The sequence below is a fragment of the Rhinolophus sinicus genome, chromosome 2 (genome assembly GCF_057876585.1).
Source record: "Rhinolophus sinicus isolate RSI-liver-muscle chromosome 2, RSI-T2T, whole genome shotgun sequence".
NCBI classification, from domain to species: Eukaryota; Metazoa; Chordata; class Mammalia; order Chiroptera; family Rhinolophidae; genus Rhinolophus; species Rhinolophus sinicus.
In genome coordinates this window covers 2049818-2077275 of record NC_142502.1, presented here as the reverse complement: position 1 = coordinate 2077275, position 27458 = coordinate 2049818, and the positions used below count along the sequence as shown (strand labels likewise).

The following is a 27458-nucleotide window of genomic DNA, read 5'->3' as shown; positions in this document are numbered from 1 at the left end:
CAGCATTTACAGTGGCCAAGATATAAAAGCAACCTAAGTGTTTATTAACAGATGAACGGATAAAGAAGACATGGTACATATATACAATAACATATTACTCAGCCATAAAAAAGAATGCAATGTTGCTCTCTGGAACAACGTGAGTGGGCCTAGAGGGTGTTGTGCTGAGTGAAATTAAGTCAGACAGTGAAACACAAATACCATATGATCTCATTTATATGTAGAAAGAAGAAAAGCAAAATAAATGAACAAGCAGAAACAAACTCACAGATACAGGAAACATGCATCTCATGGTTACCACATGAGAGGGACTGGGGAGATGGGTGGATGAAAGGGAAGGGATTAAGAAGTACAGACTGGTAGTCACAAGGGAGTCACGGGGATGTAAAGTACAGCCCAGGGAACATAACCAGTGATATGGTGATAACTATGTATGGTGTCAGATGGGTGCTAGGCTTACTGGGGCAATCACTTCATAAATTACATAAATGTCTAACCATTAAGCTGTGCACCTGAAAGTAATATAATATTATGTTGTATGTCAACTGGACTTGAAAAATAAAAATTATTTAAAAAAAAATAAAAAGGAATTATTTTTAAAAAACCACACACACGAAAGAGAATAAGGATAAGTTTAGGGAGACTCGATTTGAGGGAAGTGTTCTGCTTTACGAAGGAAACGACGTGGAACCTTCTGGAGGGATCAGAGGCCTGGCCATAGTCCGTGCAGAAGGCCAGGCAAAGCTGCCATGTGGAGGATGACAGAACACAGCCAGCTGTGCAGTAACTGAGCTGGACCCTGATCACACTGTACCTGAAGGCAAAGGTCTCAATTATCTGAGCCAGTTAACTGCCTTCATTTTTAAGATCACTTCCACTCTTCTGTTATTTATAACTGTAAGGGTCCTAAGTGATAAGCATATATGTACATCGTGTTTCCTTGAATGTGTATATTTCTATTTACCTTGGTGATATATATCATAAATGTGAAAGAAATATCTATAAATGTGGTCGGGGCTCACAAAGTCACACACTCACAGGGCAAGCGTCTCCCAGGTCTAGTAACCCCGCTTTCAGCAGTGCCCGCCTGGTACCACCCTACACCGCAGATCTCTCACCCCTCTGCGCCAGAGAAAAACCCTCCCGGTGACATTCAAGTCTGTGATTGGTGGGGTCCCATGCACCAGAACAAGGGAAAGATGCTGGTGATTGGCTAATTTTCCACATTCAGCTATTGGTGGCTTTTGATGGAAAAGGTCATCTTTGGGCCATTACTGACCGTCTCTCTTCAGTTCTGGTTAAACTCCATCCAAGCAGCTGTGGGGCACTGTGCCAGCACAGGGAGCTCCCACCTCGAGGTGGAGACCACAATGTACCCCAATACTAAAGAGAGCAGGGCAGCATGACCGGGCCACCCTAGCTGCACCAACATCTTTGCTGTAAAAATGGGGTTGCGGGACTCTGCAGGCTCTTTGCAACACCAATAAGAAATAGGAAAAGTCCTTGCATAATCTCTGCTTCCTGAAAAAAAAAAGGGATTGTGAACGTATGAGAGCTGCACAGGTCTGAAATATCCGAGGCAAATTAGTGTAAATTCAGTGCAGCTGGTGACAGCTCTTAACCTCACACACCTGCAGTTTTCTAATAACCTGATCATGAGCCTGAAACACTGATTCTGTCCTTCGGGTCTAAAATGAATGGAAGACTCATTATAGTTACCCCAAAAAAAGAATTCCCATCAGAAAAATAGCGTAAAGTTGCAGTGTTTCTCGTTGTCTGTCATAGGTTTTTGCTTAGGATAAAGAAATCCTAGCTACTGCCTGCCCCCTTCTGTGGGAAAATCGGCCCACCCCATTGTGGGGACAGAGCCCCAGAAAGTAGTTTACAGGCTCTCGGCCTCACGTGGAGGGGTGCTGGCTCGGGTAGTAGATGGCCGTCAGCTGTTGCTGATTGGCCGTCAGCTGTAGCCAGTTAGCCAATTAGCCGCCAATATAACTGCTGCGGCTACGGAGGAGAGTGAAAGAGAGTCGTCGGTGGGTTGCAGACAAAACGGACAGCAGGTCGCACGTTCAGTGAACCCAGCCTCCAGTGAGACCGTAGTGGTATGACTCCCCTACCTATGGCTCCGTGGGTGTTCCTTTTTGGCCTCACCATATCCTGCGTTCTTGTATGGGGAGCGGGAGCAGAGACCCTGCAGGGCCTCCCGCACGACACCATAAACAATGTAAGACATGTCTTGTTACCAAAATACAATTTAAAATCTGGGACTGTGGCCGCTCATTTCATGAGTCAGAGCCTGGGAAGGATCGCTATCTTAACATCATCTAAGTGTCTTCAGCGCTCTACAATGAGTACAGGTAATACAGTTGAATTTTGGAAAAACATTTACAGCACAATTTTCAATTGCCTCGGGACCTGGATTAAATTCTCTGTGTTCCTGGTCCAAAGTTCACAAACACCACCGAGCAAATTCGGCAGCTCATTGCTTTCCCGTGTGGCCTCGGTGAGAAGCGACTGGCTGCTTCCCCCTCAGCACTGGGTCCCACAGCAGAGAGACGAGGGCCATCTGTCGTAAGTGCTGAGGTGCACTTATGACGAAGAGTCAGTGAGTGGTGCTAAGTCAGCGAGGGAAAGGAGGAAATGACTACGCTTAAGAAATTCTTTTCATGATCGAGGGGAAACAGTAACGAAAAAGAAAAGCTCCAAGTCAACTCTGCAGTTCTCACCTGGGTGAGAGCGGGGACAGTGACATCACTGAGACCGAGGGGAAGAGGTTTCCACGGGGAGATGAACTCAGCGAGTGCACCACAGCAGCTGGGCAGGGTGGTGGGCACAGGTGTGATGCCCTCGGCCTGTGAGCCCCACGGAGGCTGTGCTACCCTGAGGCCGCAGACAAGCCCCGGGTGGAGGGCCGGCTGCCTTCCGAGGCCACACACAGGCCTCAGGCGACCCTGCCGACCAGGGCCTGTGGTCTCTTCTCACTTTGCTCAACATGTCTTTCCACCACGGCCACTGTCCTCTGGCTCCACTTCCAGGGTCCCTTATGGATGCTCCCAGGCAAAGGCGTGCTGCTCTGCGAGCCCCCAGCAGGGCCCTGGGCTGCCCTCCTCCTGGTGGGCGTCAGTCTGTGGTCGCCCCTCCTGCCCCAGCCCCGGCTTGCACACCACCCCCACCCAGACCCTCCTCTCTGCACGCGTTCAAACCCTCCAACCAGCTCGGCCCTGAGGCCTTGAGCGGCCTGTCAGCGACCATGGCCGGCGTGAGTTGACAGGGACAATGGCCTGCCCAGAGCTGCGTTCTGAATGATGTAATCATTTGGTGCTGAGCCCTCCGGATGCAGACCTCTACTTCCCCACCTCCATGGTCATCGCCGTGCCTTGGATTCATTCGATTTGATCCAAGTTACCAAACACGTACTTACTACCGGCTACCATGCTCTCCACCAAACAGAAACGTTGATAAAAAGTCACAAGCACTTATGGAGCCAGGCGCCCATTACAAATGGCGAAGCTTTCTCGTGGGTTCTACTCCGTGTGGTCCCCACAACAGCTCTGAAGCCTGTGTGACCCTGAGCATGTCCCACGCCCCACATTTCACCCCACAGCCTGTCCCTCTCACTCCTATGCCTCCTGTTTAAGCCCAGTCTACCCTCAAGACATGCTCAGACTAGTACAATAATACATATATCTTACTCTTAAAGGAACAGCTTATTAAAAACCGAAACAGTGCATTTAGACAGACTGATGGTGCCAGACCTGTGTGCCTTGATTCTGCAGGGCAGAAAATAAACGCAACCAGACAGGAAGTTTGTTTAAACTCATCGGCTAGTCTGCAAATAACAAGACCTGGAAACCCCAGCCATGAGTCAGGTATTTGCAAAAATGATTCAAAGGAAACAACAGCCATCTTTGAAAGGACTCTGAGGTACAAAGGTCCCACACGAAGGGCAGTGCCGGAGGACAGGGGCATGACAGGGACAGCGTAACAGGTGACGTCCCTTCATGTTTTCACCAACAGCCCAAGACAGACCAGTCAGAAGAGAAGCACACTCCGGCCCGCAGGCCCGCAGGAAACGCGGGAGACAGGGCTGCTCACCTTGGCGAGGGCGGGCAGGGTCGCTTCTCTCCCACGAGGCTGCACCTGGCCCCCACCCACAGCACACAGAAAGCAGGGCCGAGTTCCTCCCTCCGTTACAGAAAAGAGAAAATAAAGGTACCGCTTTTATCAAACTCCTGATACGGCCACTTTGTCACCCGTCTGAAGAAGCACCATGCGGCACCACGTAGCATGTTTGGGAAAACCTCAGGGTGGTGCTTACTCTTTGGCCTGACCAAGCTCTCGCTGCCCGAGTGCCCCGGGAGACGTGGATCCCGCGGGGTCTGGTATGAGGGCTACACCTGCTTCCCTGCTGTCTGCGTTGCCCAGCGAACCTCTGCCCCGCATTTACTTTTTGCTTTGCTGAATCATGCATTTCAGGTGTGTCTCTTTTACACACCGTGGAGCTAGGCTTTGCTTTTGAGCCAATTTTAAGATCTCTTTTGAAATGGCCAAGTCCACTCACATGTATTTATGTGGCTATTGTGTCGGGTCTGTCATTTGTATGACGCTGCAGTTACTGTGTGTATATTGTGCACCCTTTCCCTATGTGGTGTGTCCTTGCTTTGTTAAAAATTTTGGTACTTAGGAAGGTTTGCATTTTCACTCGAGTGGCTACCGTTGATTAAGACTCTTCACAGTGTATGTAATTGCTGCCCCTAAAAAGGAAAAGTATAACATCAGCACTAACAGTTATAACTACAATCCTTGAAAACATTCCGGAGATAAAGGATGAGCCTCTGCATGTGGGAGGAGAAATTGACCTCAGGAACCGCTGAGACACATCCGGCAAAACTTCCCCAGGGAGCCAACGTCGTGGGCCTTACCAGCTACCACGTCCTCTCCCCAGCGTTAGGCCGTTAGCAGCCTTCTCTGTGCCCCAGTTTATGCATCTGTCAGGGTCCCGAGTGCCAGTTAGCTGTGACTACACTGCACACATCTTGAATGTACCTGTCAAGAATCTATAGGTGTGATTATCTCATTTTAGTCTTTACACATTATCAGAAAGGCAAAGTCACAAGGGATAATCTTCATCCTGTTTACAGAATCCCTTCGGCCCTGACCAATGAAGCAACTTGATTGCACGGGTTTTACCTGCGTAAGATCCTTCAAAGCTCTCGTTCTGTGATTCCCAGACTCCTCGTTTTCTTATGTGGATAATTTGTAGCGGGCTCCTCTTTGGAGCATTTAGACATCATGCCAGTAAGAGCTGAAAAACACAAAGACAGGCAGCCAGACCGGTCCTGCCTATTGGTAGGTGTTTTGGGTGAACTGTGTTCTCCAAAGACATGTCCACATCCAAACCCACAGGCTCTGTGAAAGGGACCTTATTTGGAAATGGAGTCTTTGCAGATGTGATCAAGTGAAAACGAGGTCATTAGGGTGCGTCCTCATCCATGTGACTGGTGTCGTTCTAAGAGAAAGGAGAGGGGATTTACATAGAGACAGACACACATACAGGGAGAAGCCACGGGACCAGAGGCAGAGATTGGAGTGACGTGTCTAGAAGTCAAGAATTGTCAGAAGCATCCTTCCTGTCGGACAAAGGACCCTCCCTGAGCCTTCAGAGGGAGCAGCCCTGGCCACGCCTGAGTCGCTCAGACTTCCGGCCTCCACACAGTGAGAGAACCCACTCCTGTTTTAAGCCACCTGGTTCGTGGTGATTAGTCACGGCGGCCCCAAGGACACACAAAAAGCCTTAGTGATTCACCTTGCAGGGAACTAAAATCAGGATTTTCTCTGAGGAGGAATTCAGAGAAATCCTGAATTTTTATGCTATTGGAATCAATCATAGCTACTTGTTAGCTAACGATAGTTACAAAACATGAAAAGGGAAACTTTGTTCCTAACAGTACCATCATCTTTCAGAGTCATTCAATTTACAGCAAACCCCCTCATCTATGGTTTTGCTTTCTGCAGCTTCAGTTACCCACAACCATGGTCTGAAATATTAAATGAAAAATTCCAGAAAGAAACGATTCATAAGTTACAAACTGCTCACCATTCTAAGTAATCTGATGAAATCTCACGCTGTCCCACTCCGTCCCGCCCAGGGTGTGGACCTCCCCTCTGTCCCCTTTGTCCCATGTCTCCACACTGTACGCATGTACATACGAGATATTTTTCAGAGAGAGAACCACATAACTTTTATTACAGTATATTGTTCTATTGTATTATTAGCTAGTTGTTAATTTCTTATTGTGCCAAATTTATAAATTAACCTTTATCATGGGTAGAAATGTAGAGGAAACACAGTATATGTAAGGTGCAATATTATCCGTGGTTTCAGGGTCTTGGAACGTGTCCCCTGCAGATAAGGGCGGACGACTGTAATAGGTTTTTAAAGATAGGATTATTTTGAAAATATGCTTGTTCTGAGGATTAAATAAATTGATATTTTAAAGCACACAGAGCAATGCCTCACAAATAATAAGTTCTATTTTAAGTGTTTATTAAATAAAATAGATAGGACATCAACCTGATTTAGACAAACAGATGAGCCGTATTTTAACCCCCACAGCTAAAAACATTAAAAAAGGGCGAAGACCAGGGAGAAATAATGCTAAAAGGCCGTTTTAACAAAGCCTGGGAAGTCCACTAGGTGTCCTCGTTTTACAAGCCAAGTCCCACTGCCGCAGGTGAGGACAGGTATGCAGCAGCCCAGAGGCTGGGCTCTCAGCATGTGCAAAAGCCACCTCATCGTCCACCAACAGGAAGGGCTGCACGGGGCCACATCTCATCAATATTTCTAAGTACGGACTTACCAGCAGCCCAGGCCACCTCCTGACAGAAAGCATGTGAAATCTGTATGAACTGACCTGCAGGTTTTGTTCTACAAGGCAGCATCTACTGCCTGGACAGGAAGCTACCTCCAGTCTATAAAGCACCCACATTTCCTCTGGCAAGAGAAGAATCCACCGGCCACAGAGGGAGACGCTCATTCCCAGGTGACCGTGTTTTGTCACCCGTGGCTTCGTGGAACAATGAGAACTGTCAACCCTGAGGCAGGAGGCAGAGACACCCTCCAGCTTGACAGCAGGTCCCAAGATGCCCCCACCGCCCCCACCTCCAGGCCAAGAAGGCAGCTTCCTGAGGAAACTGGCGAGAGTTGCCCTGAGTCCGTGCCATCTGCCCAAACACCCAGGGGCCTGCCTTGTCTTCCAAAGATGCCACAGAGATTAATAAAGGAGAAAAAAAAGAAAACCTAAGCTTTATTCCATGTTCTACAAAAATCAACTCACAGACCGGAAGTGAAAAGCAAAACAACAAAACAGGCTAACATTATAGGAAGTTGTAAGAATGTGATTTCACATTGGAGTTGCCCTTTGAAAAGTAATGCTTTGAGAATTTCTCTTGCTGTTCAAACCAGAGTATTTCCAAAATGTGGAAATCAGCGGTTGGTCTCCTGGGGAGGGGGGTAAAAGACGGGACCATCCTCACAGACCTGCAGGTTCATGGCTGCCCCTGCCGGCTGCGCTCCCTGCCCGACGGCCACAGGCTCCCCAGGCTCCGTACAGTTTCGCAGCTGCAGGTCCTTGGTGAAGCACAGCTCGATCTGACCGATGGACTGTACCTCCTCCCCCTAAAGATGGGCAATGGAAAACATGTTAGGATTCAGAGCTGGGATAACGGTCACAGCTGTACGACCATCACGACTCGGAACTTGAACAATAGGCAGCTGTGACCTGGAGTCTGGGCTCCAGGAACAAGCTCCTGCCTAATGCTGAGCTGGGCGAGGGGCCCAAAGCGCCTGCTATGACGCCAGGTCCCCACCCAGAGGCTTTCGCGCCCATGTGGCGGCCGTGTGTGAAGCGCTTTCACCTCGGAAATCTGCACAGCCAGAGAGGCAGTGTAGACATAAGCACACACGTGGCACAGGCGTCGCGATCCCGGAGAGGACAGGCTCCTGCAGACACACAGGTGGAGAGCATCCTGCCGCCCAAAGAACTGAGTCTCCATCAGCTGACAGAGCAAACCACAGCTCGTGTGTATTTGGACAGGTAACCCCAGCTGGTGTCACTAAGACTGACAATGTGAACATCCCCACCTCCGAAATGTTGAGTACAGAAGCACCCCACTTCCCACTCCACTGGCCCTTCCAGAAAGGTGCCTTGGTGGGAGGGGAGTCGGGAGAGAGCAAACCCTGTCTTAGCACGGCGGCCAAGGACAGCCTGCTATTCAACACACAGCACACGCCCTGCACATGCCCGAGTGCAAATGCACACGTGCACGCACAGCACGCGCCCAGAGCATGCCCATGTGCAAATGCCCACGCATGCACGCACAGGCACGCACACACACACACGGCACATGCCCAGCACATGCCCATATGCACACACAGCACACACAGCACATGCCCAGCACATGCCCATATGCACACACAGCACACACAGCACATGCCCAGCACATGCCCATATGCACACACAGCACACACGGCACATGCCCAGGGCGTACCCACGTGCAACTGCACACACGTGCACACACAGCACACACCCAGAGCATGCCCATGTGCAAATGCCCACGCATGCACGCACAGGCACGCACACGCACACACAGCACATGCCCAGCACATGCCCATATGCACACACAGCACATGCCCAGCACATGCCCATATGCACACACGGCACATGCCCAGCACATGCCCATATGCACACACAGCACATGCCCAGCACATGCCCATATGCACACACGGCACATGCCCAGCACATGTCCATATGCACACACAGCACACACGGCACATGCCCAGGGCGCACCCACGTGCAACTGCACACACAGCACACACATGCAACCCCACCCCAGGAACTGCACAGAGAGCACAGCTGCCAGGGAAGGGGCCTTGTCTTCTCAGTAAAGACAGAGGACAGAGCAGCACGTCCGACCTGCTTTGGCAGAAGACACTGGATCTTTGGTACGACTCCATATAGGCCGGCTAGGGCATCTCTGATATCCGCGATCTGAAATTCAACAAAGTACATTAGAAATGAAACTTCAACAGAGAAAATCGAAGCACTGTCTATTCAGGCAGGACAGATGCTGAAAACGAGCCCCACCCCCACCGGGGGACAGGATGTGGCCTCCACCCACCTGCCATCACTCACTTTCTGTTCTCCTCTATCCACTCTTCTGTCTACACCCAGAGCCTGGGTGCCGGCTGCAAAGCAGAAAATCTGCTGATGGCAAATCACAGCAGCTCTCACAGGCCAGCACCCACCTGTCTCGCTTAGGCGGCGCGCTAGCTCTGATACCTGACAGTGCCTCCAGCACAGAGAAGCTCAGGAACACTTGCTGTCATTGTTGCTTTATTATCATTGAAATTGGTTCCCTGCATGTCAAGTCCGGGCAACAGTGTAACACACATTCCCCTTATCTACTGGAACGTGTCCCGATGAGGGCCGAAGGGCTCAAACACACACTCTCGTGGCTTCCTGGAAGGGGGGGTCACAGGGCAGCTGATGCTGTCCCCAAGGTCACCGTCCCCCGCCTCTACGCTCCATGCAGGGAGGGAAATAGGCTGCCAGCTGAGCACAGACACCACAGAGCAGGGCAGAAGCGTATGGATTTCAACACCGTCAAGACACCTCAGATGCTTCCGTCTCCGGCCACGATGCCAGAACCACAGGGTTACTCTCACAGACTAAACTTTTTCATCCACACCTGTGATAAATATAGAAACTATCTCCAAGAATCTGATATGCTTCTCTAAAACGAGTCAGCAAGCTTCTCCAGGAAAGGGCTAGAGAGTATGTCAGGCTCTGCAGGTCACGCAGTGTCTCTGCTGGACGGCTCCTCAGGCAGGTACCACAGACGACAGATCGGAAAAGGGCAGGCGTGGCCAATGCGACACTGCTTAGAAAACAGGCTGCCCCGAGGTGAAAACTGCTACCTTCTGTGTATGCTTACCAGCCAATAAGATCTGGTCATGCTTAAGTTCCTATAGTTTTATCATAAAAACAAAAACAAATTGCATGTTTCTTCCTCAAAAATAGAAAACTGAATGCTTTCCAAACTTATTCCACCTGCCCTGTCCGAACCCGAAACACACCTGTGTGCTTCCAAATCACTGCTTTAGTCGTCCCCAGCCCTTACCCACTGGGCACAGGGAAACAAAATGGAAACAAAACCCACTTAGCAACGTAACAGTCATGTAGGAAGGGAGCTTGTTTGGGTCCCTGTAACACCCACGTGCAGCTAGCTCACAGGCTGAAGTGACAGCTGTGCTGCCAGGTGCCCCTTACAAGAGGCATTTGACAGGAAGCTGAAAGCAAGACTTACCTGATAGTAATTGCCAGAAGGGATTATCCCCAGTTTCTGCAGCATGCTAAAAGGAAAACACAGGAGCTGTAGAATGAAGCTACGTGTCCTTCATTGTTCCTTTCAAACATCACATTTCACAGTAAAAATTAAGACGCTCCTAAAGGTGAGTGCTTCCTTCCAGTCTTTTGGGCAGTAAATCTGTTAACAAGGACAGTAAATAAGGGCTCCCGCACCCCAGGCCCCACTGAGCAGGCCCTCTCCAGGCCCTAGATCTTCTCTCCTACCGAAGCACCAAGTGCTTAACCTACTACATTATGGAGGTATATAATAGAATTCTTAGCTTCCAAATTCCAGACAACTACTCCAGCCCCATAACGCCCCTCGGGTGACAGCCACAGGGCAGATGTGGGCACGTGGGCTGTCTCTCTGGGCGCGGACGTCCTTGGGCAGTGAGTGACAGCGGCCTGGGAAAACAAGCCTGCCCAGGACGCATCTTCAGCCATGACTTTCGACAACCGTATACTGTTAACACGACAGCTTCTCAGGACAGCTGGTCTCCAGGTCTGGGCTGTGGTACGCCTGCAGCCAGCAGGGGTGGGGGGGTGGGTGGTGGGTGAGGGTCCTTGAAGCCCCTAAACAGACTTGCCCACTGCCTGATCTTGTGTTGTCAGCATGGGATAAACTCCAGATTTCAAAGACTTTGTGCCCCAAGAGGCAAGATTTCTCAAATTTTTATATTTACTACAAGTTGCAGTGATAATGTTTTAGACATGTTGGATTAAACAAAATATCAAGTTAACCTGTTTGTTTTTGCTCTTTTACACGAGGCTACTAGAAAAGTAAAAAGTGCCCATGTGGCTTGTACCCGACATGCCCTGGGCTGCACCATGTAGAACCCTCCTGACAGGTCGAGGAAATAAGGGGGAAATGCTTGGGGAGGCGGCCTCTCGCCCCAAACAGCGCAGCGTTTTCCCGCGGAGCTCCAGCTGCTCGGGCATTCACCCCAGGCCCACCCCGTGGTCATCCGACAAGTTCCGGACAGTTAGCATTTTGTCGGGTTGGCTACCTTCGCATTCTAAAGTGAATTAAAAACTCCTGCCTTATGATAACGTGACAGGCTTGCCTCTGAGAAAAAGGCAATCTGTAGTAATGGTTTATAATAGAGAGAAAAAATACAAGGGATTTTGAGGTTGGACGTAATGTTAATTTTGGGAGTGCTAAGATTTTAGATTTTCCTTGGAGAAACTGGGAAGGAATGTGATTTCTCTGCAATTGTCCTACTTAGTTTTTGACAGACAGGAGCTCCCCAGTCACGCTCGTCCCTCGGCAAACACCGGGTCTCCCCCACCCACGGGTGGGCCATGCTAGCTTGCTTGTGAGCATGGACGTGCCACTGTGCACATGTGTGCCCACATGTAAAGCTGCCGAGACTCAAAGGTGTGAACTAAGAAGTACTTAGTAAGGAGTTGAGATATTTAAATCTTGCAGCAGTATCCACCTCTTCTCCTCGCCCGGGGCTGCAGGCAGCCGGAACTCGCACAGCACGTGGTCTGTGCCTGGACATCATGGCTCACAGTGGACTCCCTCAGTCCTGCTTCTCCCTCCCTGCCCTCTCCGCTGCCCCCGGCACTGGACACTGTCACTGAGTTCTGTAAGGACCTGGGAAGCGGACATCACCTACATTCTCAAGCAAGGGAACGTTTCCATAGGTCCTGCTCTTGCTGCAAGAAAACACGGCTTCCCGGACAAAAACCTAGATAATCACATAATCACACCACACAGGACTGGGACACGCTGCTGCCCCCGCCACGTCCCGAGTCATGTACTCAGTGCTGCAGACGGAAAAGCTGGAAGGGACTGCAGAGTCTGGGGAGCCCCAGTCATCATCCCACAGCACGGAAGGAGGCCCGAAGAGGAAGAGGGCAACCAAAGGTCCAGCTGGTGGGTCAGGGCACAGCGGGGTCCCGCAGGAGCTCGGTGAGCCGGCCTGTAAACCGTGTGTGAGGGGCAGCCCTGCTGTTCCGTCCCAGCCGTCACAGCAAGCGGGACAGTACGTGTGGGACAATGACAGCCTTGGGGACGCCTCCAGACGCCGAGGGGTGGAGGCTCAGCCATCTCCCAGCAGATTTCATTCACAGCTGACCAGCAAAGATTCTCCACAGTGCTGCTCTAACCAACACACGCTGTATCTTCTCCTGTTCCGGTTATGAAAACTAGTCAACGGTTTATTATGACCACTTACATAAGGGAGAGTAAGAAGTCACAACACCAGAAACGCTGCTCAGTGATGGGCCAGGCCTGATGGACGGGCTGGGCTGGCCCTTAACAGGACAGCTTGGTGGTGGTTTTTACAAGTTTGGCAGCTCATAGGCGGTGACCTGCCTGTCTCCAGGGCTGAGACGAGGGGCAGGCAATGGCAGGACTGCGCAGGTCTGGGTACGTTCTGAGGCTTCAAGGACCCTCAGCCACCACCTCTCCTTGCTTGTTCGAGGACCATACAGCAAAGACCCAAAGGGTACTGCTCAGTCCCGAGAAGCCGATGTGCTAAGGTATACTGTTGTCGGAAGTCATGGCGGAAGACGCGCCCCGGACAGACTTGTTCCCAGGCTGCCTTCACTCACCATCCAATGACATCCGTGTCCGGAGAGGTAGCCCAAGTGTCCATGTCCACCCTGTGTCCACCCTACATGGCCATCGCCCAGAGTAACTTGGGAAGGCCTGGCAGGACACGCGAATATTAGACAGATCCCAGTGGCCGTTCACTAGGGTCCCCAGCACTCGAGGCAGGGCTCTGCTGTCATCCCCATGATGGGGACCGTCACACCTGAGAGTGTCAGGTGCAGAGGTGACGCACCTGTGTGGAGCAGCAGCCGAGCGTCACCTACCTGTTTAGGGCGAGTCCCTTGTACAGATCCAGACCTTTCCCGAAGTATTTCTTTTGTGAATTGAGAGCGTCCAGCTGGGCCGCACAGGTCCCATGCTTCTGCCACTCATGCTTCCTGTGGGGATGTTTAAAAAAGTCTAGTTGAAAAGTAATGGAACTAATAAAAGGTTCACAGGTTCTCTCCTAGTACAGGGTATTCACATGCCAGGGACATCTCACTTCTTTCACAAAATAGAAAAAATAAAACTTGTTTGTAACACAGGCCGTGATTTAAGCTTCTCCTCCGCTTAGAACAAGGCCGTGATTTAAGCTTCACCGTCTGCCCAGGTCTGCACGGCCGACCAGCTCCATCGCCTCCTACCATTAACCACAAGTGAGGCTGAGAGCAGAGCCAACGCCATGGCGCCCACACCACCGACACCAGCATTCTCCTGCCAGAGCTGGTGCTCTGCGCAGGGCCTTCCATGGCAAGGGTGAGGCAAACGTCACTTCTAAGCAGCTGGCAAGAAAGCCAAGAAATGCCCGAGGACCCGTCCCCATTTCAGCCTCTGCTCACTATGACAGCCTGTACGGCAGTGTAACAACAGCCAAACCAAGGTCTGCAAACACACAGCCATTTGTATCCAAGAAAAATGTTGTTATTGATAATAATCCCCTACATTATTGCAGATCAAAGTTTTACAGAATGTTTTCAATCTTCATTCTCACAACTCTGTAATGCGAAAATATCATTGCTGGTTTAGAAATGGGGAAACTGAGGCTCGGAGGAGTAGCTAGCTGCCTTACTGAGGGCCAGTCAGCCCGGAAGTCCCAGGGCTCGCACTTCAGTGTCATTCTGACCCCACGTTCAAGGCCATCCCGTGGCGCTGCCACACAATCCTTCCAGTCAGGACTGAGGGTAATTTACAGCCACCTCAGAACGGCCACCAGCCCGTCAACGCAGGCGGCAGCCACTGTGAGCATGACACATGAAACGGGCATCAGGTGTCTGGTGGCTTTATCGGCAGCTAAGCCATGAGGTGTCCTAAGTGACATCATGCGCGCGTTCACGAGGCACTCGGACGCAAACCGTCAGGACACCACCAGCACACGCTCCCATTCACCAAGACCGGCCCGGGAACTGTTCTCAACGCCTGCAGTGGCTGGGGGTCAGCCCGTCAGACCCGAGCAAGCCGCGAGGAAGACCACACATGGTGATTAACCAACACTCTTCACCTAGAACAGTTTCTAGAATCAGTTATCTGATGACTTCCTCTCTTCTGTGGAGCAGGAATGGGAGAGTCTTTCCAATAACTGAAAATGTAACCTGAATTGTCGGTGTCTTAGTTTGTGCCAAACAGGAACCATTGTCCTGGAGCCTTTCCTTGGGGAGCTGGGGGGGTGATGAGAGGAAGCCCTCATGTTTACACTCTGTACAAGCAAACACAGTTCCTAGCTCATAATAAATATTCAATGTCAACTATTACTATTTTTGGAGCAGGTTTAACTCAACAGACATCAGGGATAAAAATATATTAAAGTATCGAGATTAATATAATTCAAAACATTTAACATCATTTGGAGCTGGACACTTTCCAAGCAACACAGCTGTCGGTTACCAATCAGAAGTGACTCTCGTGTGGCCCTCTCAGGGCCCAGCCCCGCCCAGGCAGGACACAGGAGCAGATGCTGGGATCACCCTCCCGCTATCACCTGGGCCACCTCAGGGATGACAGGCAACTCGGCCCAGGGACCGACCGCCGAGGCCCAGGGCCACCTCGCACAGCGGGGCTGCCTCGCCAAGCCAGGCACGGCCCAACTCGGGTTCTTTTTCTGACAAACCAAAACAACAGACCAAACCCTATGCTGCTGAGGGTTGTGTACATAGCATTTTTCAATATGGCTCATTTTACTAATAGATTTAATCTCAGGAATGAGCTCAGGGCCTCCACTCTGCATACTCTGTTCTTATATGGACTGAAAACAACAGTTTTCTGACTGACAACAAAGCCAAGGTGGAGAGGCCCAGGGACGCCTCCAGCAACTGGCGCAGTAAACGTGATTCGGGGACCGTGACCCGACTGCATAATTAGGGGGACAGCACCCCACAGCGACCTCCACATGTCCTTTTGTACTTGGGAGCTCCAGAAAGCATAAATATGAATCAGTCTTCACAGTGACCTTTCTGATTTAGAACAAAAATTGTGTAATTTGACTATCCAACCTCAAAAAGTAAACCATTTTGCCTTTATCAAGCACAAAAAAAGTGCCTAGTTTGCCCGTATTATTTTGATTAAATGTTCAAGGGCCCAGCCCACAGGAGGTCTTCATCTATGTTTGGTGGTTTGTTTTTAAGCCCCTGGTCACAAACTTGGCACACTGTAACAACTAGAACTATTGTATTTGTGTCCTTAGTTACCATATGGTCACGATTTCAAAGTGTACTGTGAGGTGCTATATCAATGTTTTTTCATTGTTTTCCCTATTTCAGTTCAGTAAGGCCACCACCCATTTCGAAAGCACTGTCTGGAATCCCGGCTGCACACAGGTGCTAGGGACCCAAACGATCCACCTGTCCACTCTTCACGAATGGTTCTTTTTTGTGTTGAAGGGATTTCAAGCTACAGACCCAGGATCCACGGGTCCTAAACCATTTTCCTGCCACTTCCCCGCGAGAGGAACCTCAACCTGAACACCAGTGACCAGGACCACACACGTTATTTTCATTCTATTTTGTTTTCAAAAGCTTTTCTCTAAACTCTTTTCCTAAAAAGTCTACACAGAAGTAGTCTAGGTAAAATTAACTGCTCTGGACAAAAGCTGATCAGTTGTAACCTGAATGATAAATTGCCACATTGGAGTGCGATGGAGAGAATAAAGAATTAGCTTCACTTAATATAAATAAAAGGAATGTTAATCTTATCTTCTTCAAAAGCAATGATTTTAAAAGCCGTCTTCAATTAAACACAGTATTGTTCGCTCAGCTCTTGCTAAATTGAGAGGCATTTTACTGGCACAGACTGGGGACTGAGCCTCAAGTGAAAACCTCACTTTCTCGCCTCCGTGAGTCGTTTGAAGGAGACCATTAACTATGTCTTAACCACGTCTTCTTTTTTCCGGGTATGTTTCAAGATAGCAGAACAATTTCTTTAAGAACTATACTATCCTGTCTGTGTTGGAGAGACAGCTTCTTAGATATGCAAATATTGGTCTGAGTTAAACCTCGGTAGAGGACATTTTTAAAATGAAGTAATGAATGAAACAACAGCTCAAAAACAAGTTTATAAGTAAATCCCACTTGTCCTCATTTTTTATCCATTGGTGAAAGGCACCAAAAATGGCCTCACATATAAAGGGTTGCTCCAGATTAAAGGTTGTTCGAACCTCTCGGCCCAGAAGACAGTCCCAGCGTCTGCCATCTGTGCTTCCCAGGTCCATTCAGAGCGCATGTGTGAGGCTCTCGCCTGCGTCTCAAGGCGCGTGAGGGCTGTCATACTCACCAGAAGGCGCTGCGATTAGCAGACGAGTGGATCACATCAGGCCAGTACATCTTCATATCTTGCAAAAGATCCTAAGCATATAAAAAAGAACGTATGTAGTAAGATCTAACAACCAGAAACCCAGAAGGCAAACTTGACAAACTAATACACTAAAAGAACTGAGCTGGTCACTAACAACGCTCAGGTGAGTAAAACGATTCTGCTTCTTTTGCCCCAAGTGTTACACATCTAAGGAGAAATTTGAGTAATGAAAAAAGTGCATTTGAAAATACAAGCTCATAGGTGAATGGATAACAAACTGTGGTCCACCCAGACAACGGAATATTATTCAGCTCTAAAAAGAAGTAAGCTATCAAGCCATGAAAAGAACGTGAGAGAAGCCAGTCTGAAAAGGCTACACACCGCAGGTTCCAGCTATAAGACATTCTGGAAAAGATAAAACTACGGAGACTGTAAAAGGATCCATGATTGCCAGGAGGTGGAGAGGGGGATGCAGGGATGAACAGAGAGCACAGAGGTTTTAGGGCAGTGAAGCTAGTCTGTATGATACCGTAATGGTGGGTACAGGTCATTGTCCATTTGTCCAAAACCCACAGAATGTGCTACACAAAGAGGGATCCCAACGTAGTCTACAAACTTTAGTTAATAATCAAGTATCAATATTGGCTCATCAATTGTAATGTGCTACACTAATGCAAGCCACTTAATTTTCCTAAAGAACTCTAAAACTGCTCCGAAAAGCAGCATCGGCTAATTGAAACAAACAACACGAAACACAGCTCTCCTCCCCACAGAAGAAGCCCTTGGGGCTGGGCAGTCTGCGCCCCTACACTCTGCTCGTTAACCTAAACTGAACGGTGTTCCAGTTTACTTTTCACTTTCCAACACCCGCTACACCAAAAGAGAAGGTTCTGTTAAAAAGGTGTACAAACCAACAGGATGACGTTTCTCAGCTTTGTCACCACGCCCAGTGTGGGGGTCCTGCCATGAACCCCTCAGTGCTGAACAGATTCAAGCCCCGGCTCCTCCCCTGCCCAGGAAGCCGTGGCCTGAGCCTCGTGGCCTGAGCCTCGTGGCCTGAGCCTCATCCTCCCGTGGCTGAACATCTCTCAGGAAGCTGTCTGCGTGGCTATCTGCATTCCCACCTCCACGGTCTGGCTTCAGCACCCCCAGCCCTGGGGGAATGATGTGCAGTGAGTAGGCAATACATTGCCTGAACTAGGCCACTTTGGTTTGGGACAAATACTCAGTGGGACACTCTGCTACATGTAAAGCAACACTATCTGAACAAAGCCTAGGTCACGGTCACCTCCCTGCTTTGACAAAGGGCATTTCAGTGCCTTTCACAAGCCTGTTAACGCCCTCAGGATCTGAACCTCCTTCTCCCGGCTACTCCTGCTCCCCCACTTGCCCTCTCCTCTCTCCTGCTTTTCAGACAACAGGGCTTCTGGTGGCTTGCTCCCACCTTCCTGCCCCCTCCATTCACACCCACAGTGTGAATTTGGCATCTCGCTGCTGATTGAGTTCATGGCCAGCCCAGACCTCTCTGGGGACACACTCAACCCACCTGGGCTATTTCCTGGGCACTTCGAACACAACTGCCAAAGCCCAGTCCCCTAGCAGTGTCCCCTGTGCCTGGGAAGGAGACTGACGCCCACCTTCACAAGCTCATAAGCACAGTCCTGCCTGACGCGGCCTCTCCAGGCCAGTCAGTGAGCCCAAGAGTCTCCTTCTAGGACATCCTCTCCCCTCTCCCTTGGCACAGGCGGCCTCCAAGTAGTCAACCTCTTCACTCCCCGCACCGACTCTCAGCACTAACACGACAGGCAGGCAACACCAGCAAGATCCCCTGGACTATTTCACCTCCGGCTGCAACGCTTCGAGACTTCCCACTGGGACTTGGGTCAGAGAAACGATTCTTAACGGGCACCCCAGGCTCCGTAGCATCTGGCGCTGAACACTATCCAGGCTCAGAGCTCACCCACAATGCCTTCCTCCCACTTCCCCAAAAGCTCCGTACTTTCTACCCCAGGGCCTTTGCACATGCAGCTTCCGCAGCCTTCCTCGCCCTTCACCTAGCTGAGTCAGATCATAGCTCGCACATCACTTCCTCAGAGGAGCCTCGCTCAGTCCCACTATCCTCAGCTCTGGCCACTTTTCTCTCCAGACACCAGGCTGTAATTCTGTGTGTGCAGTGACTCCATCAGTGCCCGGCCCCCGACTATGAGCAGGCGGGCCAGACGCCGTCTAGCTCTGCTCACCGTGCGTCTCCAGCCCCAGCACAGCACCTGGCCGACAGCAGACGCTCAGCACGCTGTTACTGAATAAGTTCAGTTCTAATTTCACTTACAGGGCTGCACAATTTACCCAGAAGCATCCCTAAGGTATTCGGGGAGGTGACGTGAGTCTGGGAAGAAGTGTGTCTGAGGAGGGAGATGTCACCAGGCTTTGGTGCATACTGATTCTTATAGCTGGCCCAGCCTCTCGGGCCGCCTGGCCCAGGCCACGGAAGGACAAGGTGGAAAATCATGCCTTTTGGGCCAGAGCCTGAGAAGGGTTTAGAACTAATTACGTTGTCCTTCTGGGGGCTGCACATTCCTGGGAAGGACACATCATTCTAGCAAATCCTGACTCTGCCAGCATCGTCAGGGAGGCCCCAGTGACCTTGGGGACCCTGCCCTCTAAGTTCAGGTACCAGTTACCCTGACAGATGACTGGTTACACACAGGCTTGTTGGCTTGCTGAGGAAAGGTGAGCACGTGCGTGCGTGCGTGCGTGCGTGTGTGTGCGTGAGGCAGGCATCTCTCGAAGGAGCACTTCCGCTAACACGGCTCGTCACTCCGTCCTGTGAGTTACTTGGTAACACAAGCCCTTGTACTGGTAAGGCTGGCTCATCACTGCCCCCCACCCCCGTGCCTACTGAAACCTACCCCACCCACAGCCAGAAAGGCCAGCCGTGGGTACCACGTGCCTGTTTCCCAAGCCCAGACATCTGGAAGTCCCTGACCAGGAGTGACAAGATGGGGGACTGTGGGGCTGGCAGGCGAGAGGCGCCCCCGTGCTCACGGCCGCTTGCACTTCCCAGTGGGTCACTCCCCACGGTTTGGGCCCAGGACAGAGGAGGTTAGTTCTTGTGTAACTTGTGGGGATAGTTTAGACACTCATGTATAGTAAAGTGCAAGCCTGGTGAACACATTCACGATCCCCTCATTTTGCAACGCGACTTGGAGGGTGCTCCTAGGAAGAAAAGGCAGGCCCTCGTGCAGTGCCCTGCAGCAGTGAGCTAGTTAAAGGTTACTACCTTAATCTCTTCTAAATGAAAGTGCCAGGATCGATTACATTCTTCTGCTTTATCGGGCCTGAAAATGAAAACGAAAACGACAGAGAGAGAGATTAGTCTTGGTTGGGATGGCTTCCCAATGACATGAGAAAACAACGCAAACACAGAGGAAGACTAATAAACACCCGGGTCCGTTAGGGTTTGCAGCTGGGTCCAAGCAACTGCCCTCCGCAAACCCGTCTCCACAAGCACAGCATGACAACAGCAGTGTTCCCGCCTCATTAGATGGCGGGTGGAATAAGGGACAACGTGAACAATGGGCCCAGTGCCTGGTAACGGCAGAGGACGGCCCAGGGTGATCTTTTTACACCATAAGCACGTTGCCTCATATGTCACTCTGTCCTCACTGTGTCAATTCCGCATGTGTCAACTCTCAGTCTTGAGATGCAGCTTAGTCCACGAGGTCACCAACTCTACTCCCTAGACCCCTATTATGTGTCTACCGTCAACAGCTGGCCCTGACCTAAAACCAGCGTGACCCAGAGGGAGGGGAGCGTCACTGCACTGTCATCCCTGCTCACAGGTGAGGCAGCAGAAGCATCAGAAAACCCCAGAAAACTAGGGTCCCAGAGACCTAAGTGTCCAGGTCACCGACAAGCCTGGGAGAAGGTGGGACTCCAGGCCGGGTCCCCAGGCCCCAGTTTAATCTGCCTCCTGCTACCCGTTTCTGCGGGACACACGTGTGTCAGCAAAGGCTGGACGGGCCTCCTCTCATCCCAGCAGTGGGACAGGACGATCCCTTTGATGGGACAAGCTACTGTGCACACTAACGCCATGAAGACATGTGCAAGTAATGAAATAGTAAAGAGAATGCAGGCAAAACCAGAAAAATAACTGGGCGTCTGCAAAGTGTGCACGATAGTAGAAAAAACCTATATACACACATTTACGTACTGTCCCAAAAGAATAACATGAGGAAATTAAAATTTAGTGATGCTAAAATATACGCAGAATCCTTACATGCATATTAAACTAGACTGTTACTGTTCTATCACAAGAGAACAACAGAATTAGCGTTATTTTCAAAAGACTAAAGATATTTTTAAATGAGGACTTAGTCTAATGAATAAACTATAGGGTCCACTAAAATAATATTAAAACCAACTCCTAACAAAATCACAGGGATAAACGTGAGCCCAGACTCGAGCTCGAGTCTCCAGTTCCCAGCGCATTGAGTGCTTGCCATAACCCGTGTATTGTCCAATAATCCGGGGGATTTCTGCAGTCATTTTCAACTTCCTAGGGAGCAAAGACACAAAGAAAATAGTTGGGTCGTGGCTTATTTAAATTCATCTAGCAACCTAATTTTCTTCTGGCATCAGTGACATACAGTACAGGACCAGCACAAAATACATTCCGCGTTAATTTACAGTAAACTCATCTGGCGGTACGTTCATGGGGAAACTACACAGGGCCAGGTGTTCTATTTGTAATGAGGGGACCATTCTTCAATCTAAATAACAATTAAAAACCTATGTTAGCTCTTTTTGTATGTGCTCAGAAATTAAGTAAATCTGATGGGAACACTCATACTTGCCCATGAATAATCTTATCATATAACCATAAATAAATGTTTGAGAAGACTGATGGTAAACTGCTAGACTCAAGTTTGTTCAGGCACCAAGTTCAAATACATCAGTGACATATAAAGCACTGAAAATTTGGAGCCATAAAAATGCCAAGGTGAGAGTAGGAGAATGTACTTAATAACAGAGATAAGATCAGAGATAAAAACCTCAGTCTAACACTTTTTAGGGAGCTCCAAATTGTTCAGCTAAAATGGAGTTTTCCCCAAATAAACAGTCATTAAGAAACAGATTTTCACTTTCAAATCCCCATGGTGAATGCACAGATAAAAAGCAGACATCAGTGGAGAGCAGCAGGTGAGGGGGCATGCCACATTCTCACCCCCGTCCTCTGCTATCATGGTGTGAGGGGAGGCAGCTTCTTTCCATGGCTGCTCTGGACATGAGGGTCTATGGGTGACTGAAACACCTGATGTCAGGAGGCTACAGAGTCACAAGGCAGAAGAGTAGGTGACAAAGTGCGGGAAAAGAGCCACAGGTCCCAGATGTCACCTCTACCAACACGCCCATTTCATCCCTAAGAAACCACAGGCAGAAGCAGGCAGGTCATTTCCCACAGTGCCCAGCAGGTGAGGGGCAAAGCCAGGACCCAGCACCCAGGGTGGGTCTTCTGCCGGCTCTTCGTCCAGGGTCTTGGAGGTGCCTTTATGGGGTGACTGGGGCCAAGGGTCGCTCTCTTTCATGGGCAGCAAGTATTCACCTGCTCCTGGCAGGCGCCTGAGGTGTGGTGCTGAGCACAACACAGCTGTCCCAGAACCTGCAGTGCCCACATCACTCATGGGGAAAGGCGCCCAGACGCCCAGTGCCCAGGGGACACCTCGACCTTGTCCGACTAACAGAACCTCTGCCATGGACTCTAGATTGAAATTAATTCCCTAACAATGACACTGCACTGGTAATTCATTTTTTAATTTCATTTCTAAAGCCTCAGGCAGGAAGGCACTTCCCTGCATATTTGCATCAGCACACAGGCACACCCACATTGTGTCACAGAAATGCCTCACCCACCTAAGGACCGTGTCCCACGCCCAAAGGACAGAGGCTCCAGCGGTACCCAAGACAGGAGCTCCCGGGCATAGGTCCTGCCTGCACGAAGCAGGGGCTGCCGCAGTTCCTAACTGCCCGGGGTCCAGGTTTCCAACAAAACTGAACACTGGGACAGGCAACTGCACTCGCCTCGTCCAGGGCCGCTCTGTCCCAGAGCAGGGACAGCGACGGAGGGAGAAGGGGACAGGAAGTTGCAGAGAGAACGAGAGCAGAATGGCCTCACACAGTCAGTGCACATTTTAGAAATGAGTTTCCACATCGAGAGTATAATTTGGTGAGACTAACAAGTGAAATTTCATTTTCACTTGTCAACAGGAAAATAAATCAGCGAGGAATGGGAAAGAATGCCACCAGTCTGAGTGCTCCAAACGGCGGACAAGCCCAAATGACCCAGCAATTACAGGCTGCTTCCAGCTCATAGAAATTAAAAGACCTCTTCTGATTTCTTGAGTGAAAATATCAGAAACACTGTCAGTAAAATTAGGGATAGCCCAGCAATATGATGAAACACGTGAGAACTGGAATGCATACCAGCTTTACAAACTGCCCAAAAGTCGGGTGCGCAGGGGTAGAGTCTGTAGGGAGCAGGCTGAGGCAGCGCCTCCACTGGCACAGGGTCCCCTCTATCTCAGGCAGCGCCCCTCCACTGGCACAGGGTCCCCGCCATCTCAGGCAGCACCCCTCCACTGGCACAGGGCTCCCTCCAGCTGACTGCTCCACGAGAGCCTCAGCGGTGACACTCTAAAAGGGTAGGTGCCTGTGGGGGGTCGAGTGTGTCTCCCAGGAGTTATGCTGAAGTCCTGACCCTCGATATCTGTGAATGTGACCTTATTTGGAAATAGGATCAAAAGTCATCAAGGTAGGGTGAGGTCAGACTGGATTGGGGAGGCCCCAAATCCAACCTCTGGGCTTCTTACAGCAGCAGAGACACAAAATGGACAGCAGCATGGGACGACGGAGCAGAGACTGGGGTGACATGTCCACCAGCCACGCAACGGCAGGAGCGAGGAAAAGGCCTTCCGGAAGTGCCTGACCCTGTCACCCTCTTAGCTTGACTTAGTCTCCAGAGCCGCGGGACATCTTTGACATTCTGAGGCACCCAGTCTGTGGTGCTGTGTCACGGTCCCCAGGAGTCTAACACAGGGCCCTCCTGGAGAAAGTGTCCTGAGGGAAGGCCGCGCTGTGTGGGAGCAGCTGGCTACCCCCACGCCTGGCAGGACACGGGCAGGGAGCCAGGCTGTCAGCCAGAGGCACTCAGGGAGAAAGCGTCACGTACGCCAGCTCTACGGGTTCCCCTGATCAGCGCGTTCGGAGGAGGCTGACACACTCACCTGGCACACTGTCGCAGGCCAATGATGGACCATAATTAGTTTCTGCCACTCTTGGTCGCCACTGTTAAAAGACGAGGAACTCATTTTTCAAGAACTTTTTTAAAGTAACAAAAAACCCATCCACCCACCCATCTATCCATCTATTCACGCCATCATTCATTCAAGAAACACTGAGTGCCTGCGACAGGCCAGACACCACTATGGAAGGAGTGCAACACCCTGAGCGCAGGGCGAGTCGCGTCTCCTGAGGTGCACGGGCCTGTGAAGGAGTAAAGCCCATTCCTGGTGTCTGACAGTGAGACGTGGTGAACACTGTACCTGAGGAAGCAACAGACATGGCAGGGGACGTTTATTTAGAATGGGAGCCAGGAGGTCCTGCGGGCAGCAGAGACCTGCACTGAGGGAACAAGCCGCCAAGTGCCTTAGCGGCAGTGGTGAAACTCACAGGCCCTGAACACAGGACTGTTTGGTCGACCATTTGGCAGCAAACAGGACCTGCACTAGCCTGCGGAGCTCCAGACAGCACCCACTCGGAGTGAAGCTTCCCTTGTCTGTAGAGGCGACATCTGAGCCCCAGGCGCTCCTTCAGAGCCCGGGCTCTGTCTAGACCTGGCTAGGACTTCCCCATAGGGGACAGCGGAGCTGTGTCACACTGGGAACTCTCAGCAGGAAGCACCAGGAGGCAGAAAGGACTGCCTGCCTGCAAAAGCACTGACAGTACAGACGGAAAGCAGCAGCAACGGAGTACGCAAGCAGATGCTTCATTCGGGGACATCTGAGGCAAGAGTCACAAGGAAAAGAGAACTAAGTCCTCACACGTTCGCTTTTGTAAATAAGTGAGCACTGCTGAGTAAGCACAGAACTCACAACACCTGAAACTTGGTTTTAAATAGGAAATCCTGATGCAGATGCTCAATACGAGAGAGGAACCACAGCGTGAGATTAGAGCTGGGGAAGTGTGAGCAGCGTCCACCGCCCCCAGGGGCAAAACCTGGTTTCACACAGGTGAACAGAGGCTGGAAGCTTAGGCCATGGCCAGGAGACGTTAACACAATGTCCACCTGCAACCCAAGCAAAATGCATGTGGGGGCAGAGAAGCATCTCCCCAAAAGCACAGCCCACTGAGCGGAGGACGAGGCCCATCCCCGGGTTCTCGGGCTGGTTCGCACTGGCGGACCTGTGCAGGCCTCCAGATCCAGGGGATCAGCTGTGTGTGCCACAAGCCTTGCTCAGGTGCTTGTCCAGTTCAATCAGGTGCACGAATGGGGCGGGGGGGGGGGGGGTACCACATATTCCAGCCTAGGTCTGCAGGTCCCATTGACCGATGACTCTTGGTCAGGCGGGGTTTCTACCTACAGGGACTGATTTAAGGGCAGATGCTGCTTTTATTTCTATTTACAGATGAGCAAACTGCCACCCAGAGAGTCCCGAGGTCACACACCTACATCTGAACCAGCAGCTCATACTCAGCCAGGACAGCACACCCCCCTCCAGTGACAGACGCCTAACACGAGGGGCAATAAGTAACTGATGAACAAAGCTCTTCTTCAGAAAGTGGCTTTCTGGGAAAACTGAAATACAATGTTACCTTTCAAAGTACACGATAAAACAGCAATGGTTTAATTAAAACGTTCGTTAAAAAGTTAAAAGCCACCTTTTCCCACACCTACTATATAAGTATGAAACCCTTCTATTAGGTCGACCATTAACCAAATACAATAGAAGGAAAAAACTCGCATCTGGTATTCAAATTTCCGTTTCCTGTACAAAGTGAAGGGTCAGCCACAACACTGCCATTTACCCTAATCCGTGCGCTGCGACAGAAAGAACAAAGGGGCCGCTGAGGGGGGGAGGGAGGCTGGCTCGAGAAACTCAAAAAAAGGAACTACCACCATGTCAGATTAAAGCACTGAATCTAAACTAAAGGTGTGTCAGCCACCTCTGACCCGAGGCCTTCAGCGCACGGAGGCGCTGCGTCCGCCCGGCACCTCCCCGGGGATGCTGGACCCTCCGCGGCCCACCCCGGCCCGGCCCTCGGCCGCGCAGGAACCCGGGGCGCCCCACGCGCCCGGCGCCGCACCGTCTCCAGAGCCCGTGCGCGCAGCACAGGCACCCGAGCGCCAGGCAGAGGCAGCACAGGAGCACGTGGCCGGGGGCTGCAGGCTTCATGGCGCCGAGATCGGTGAGAACGGCAGGCGGGCACACACGCTGCCAAACACGCGAGGCTCGCTGTCCAGCGCCGGCCCTGCTGTCCCTGAAAACGGACGTGGTTCCTTAAGCCAGTCTGCGCGCGGGCCTGGGGGAGCGCCGGCGGCGCCTCCAACCCGCCCACCAGGAGGCTCCAGCCCGCAGGGCCCCGCCGCGAGCCCGCCGTCACGAGTGGGCCCGGGCCTCGCCCGCAGACCACCCGGAGCCCCCAGCGCCGCCGGGCCCGCTGCCTCACCGGACCCCGCCAGACGTGCACTGCGCGCCCTCCGGCACCCAAGGGCTCCGAGAGCTTCCGCCTCCGGGCGCCGCACACCGCGCCCAGCCCCAGACACGCCCCCGCAGGCGGACACGCCCCCGTAGGCGGACACGCCCCCGCAGGCGGACACGCCCCCGCAGGCGGACACGCCCCCGCAGGCGGACACGCCCCCGACGCCGCACACCGCAGACCCAGCCCCAGACACGCCCCCACAGGCGGACACGCCCCCGCAGGCGGACACGCCCCCGACGCCGCACACCGTGCCCAGCCCCAGACACGCCCCCGCAGGCGGACACGCCCCCCGCAGGCGGACACGCCCCCCACAGGCGGACACGCCCCCGACGCCGGACGCCGCGCGCCCAGCTGGTGGACACGCCCCCTGACGCCCAGACGCCGCGACCCCGGACACGCCCCTAGCCCGGAGGACGCGCCCCCGCCCCGGGTTGTCCTGTTTGTCCTTTGTCCCCTTGAATAGGCTTTCTTTTCAAGCTGGTCCTGCCTCCCTCCCGTCCCGCACCCACGAGGTAGATTTTAGAGACACCTTCTCTGACGTCCTCGGTGTCCCGTCACCTCCTCCCCGCGCTGCGGCGGAGAACGTTGCTTTCTGAGGCCAGGCTGGTACGTTAAAGGAGCTCGGACCCTCACGGTCCAGGCAGGCGGAGTGTCACCTGTCCCCTGACCGCCCTGCTGCGGGGCCTGCTGGAGCAGCAGCCTTTGATCTCCATCAGGGTCCTGTCTGTCCAGATCCAGGACCACGGAGGGCAGCCCTGCACCAACCCCCTTCCTTCTGTCTGGCTGGGTTCGGTTCACATGGTCCCGACTGCGGCAGCACTTGGGACACTGGAGAAAAGGGCCGGCCTGTCAGACCTGAGGCTGCCTCCCCTTCTCACTCCCCCCCCCAACACCCCATGGTTAGGTCTCTGAATGTTAGGTCGCAGAGACCTTGACTTACAGGCAGAGCCATGTGTGCAAGGAAA

The 27458-nt window shown here is 51.7% G+C and overlaps 1 protein-coding gene across 4 annotated transcripts; it reads right to left on the bottom strand.

Moving 5' to 3' along the window:
- Positions 1–7278: 7278 nt before the first annotated feature.
- RNASET2 (ribonuclease T2) lies at positions 7279–26574 on the bottom strand. 4 transcript variants are annotated; one of them, XM_074333821.2, is made up of 10 exons: positions 26461–26574; positions 26098–26271; positions 24018–24078; positions 21174–21292; positions 20015–20072; positions 16714–16784; positions 13236–13349; positions 10369–10414; positions 8976–9050; positions 7279–7678 (listed from the first exon to the last, which is right to left on the bottom strand). In XM_074333821.2, the coding sequence occupies exons 2-10, from the start codon at positions 26184–26186 to the stop codon at positions 7487–7489; spliced, it is 825 nt and encodes a 274-aa protein (XP_074189922.2). In that variant the 5' UTR covers positions 26187–26271; positions 26461–26574; the 3' UTR covers positions 7279–7486. The 4 variants fall into 4 exon arrangements, with proteins under 4 accessions (XP_074189922.2, XP_074189919.2, XP_074189920.2 ...); XM_074333818.2 differs by having other exon boundaries at positions 21237–21292; XM_074333819.2 differs by lacking the exons at positions 20015–20072; positions 21174–21292.
- Between the last annotated feature and the right edge of the window lie 884 nt (positions 26575–27458).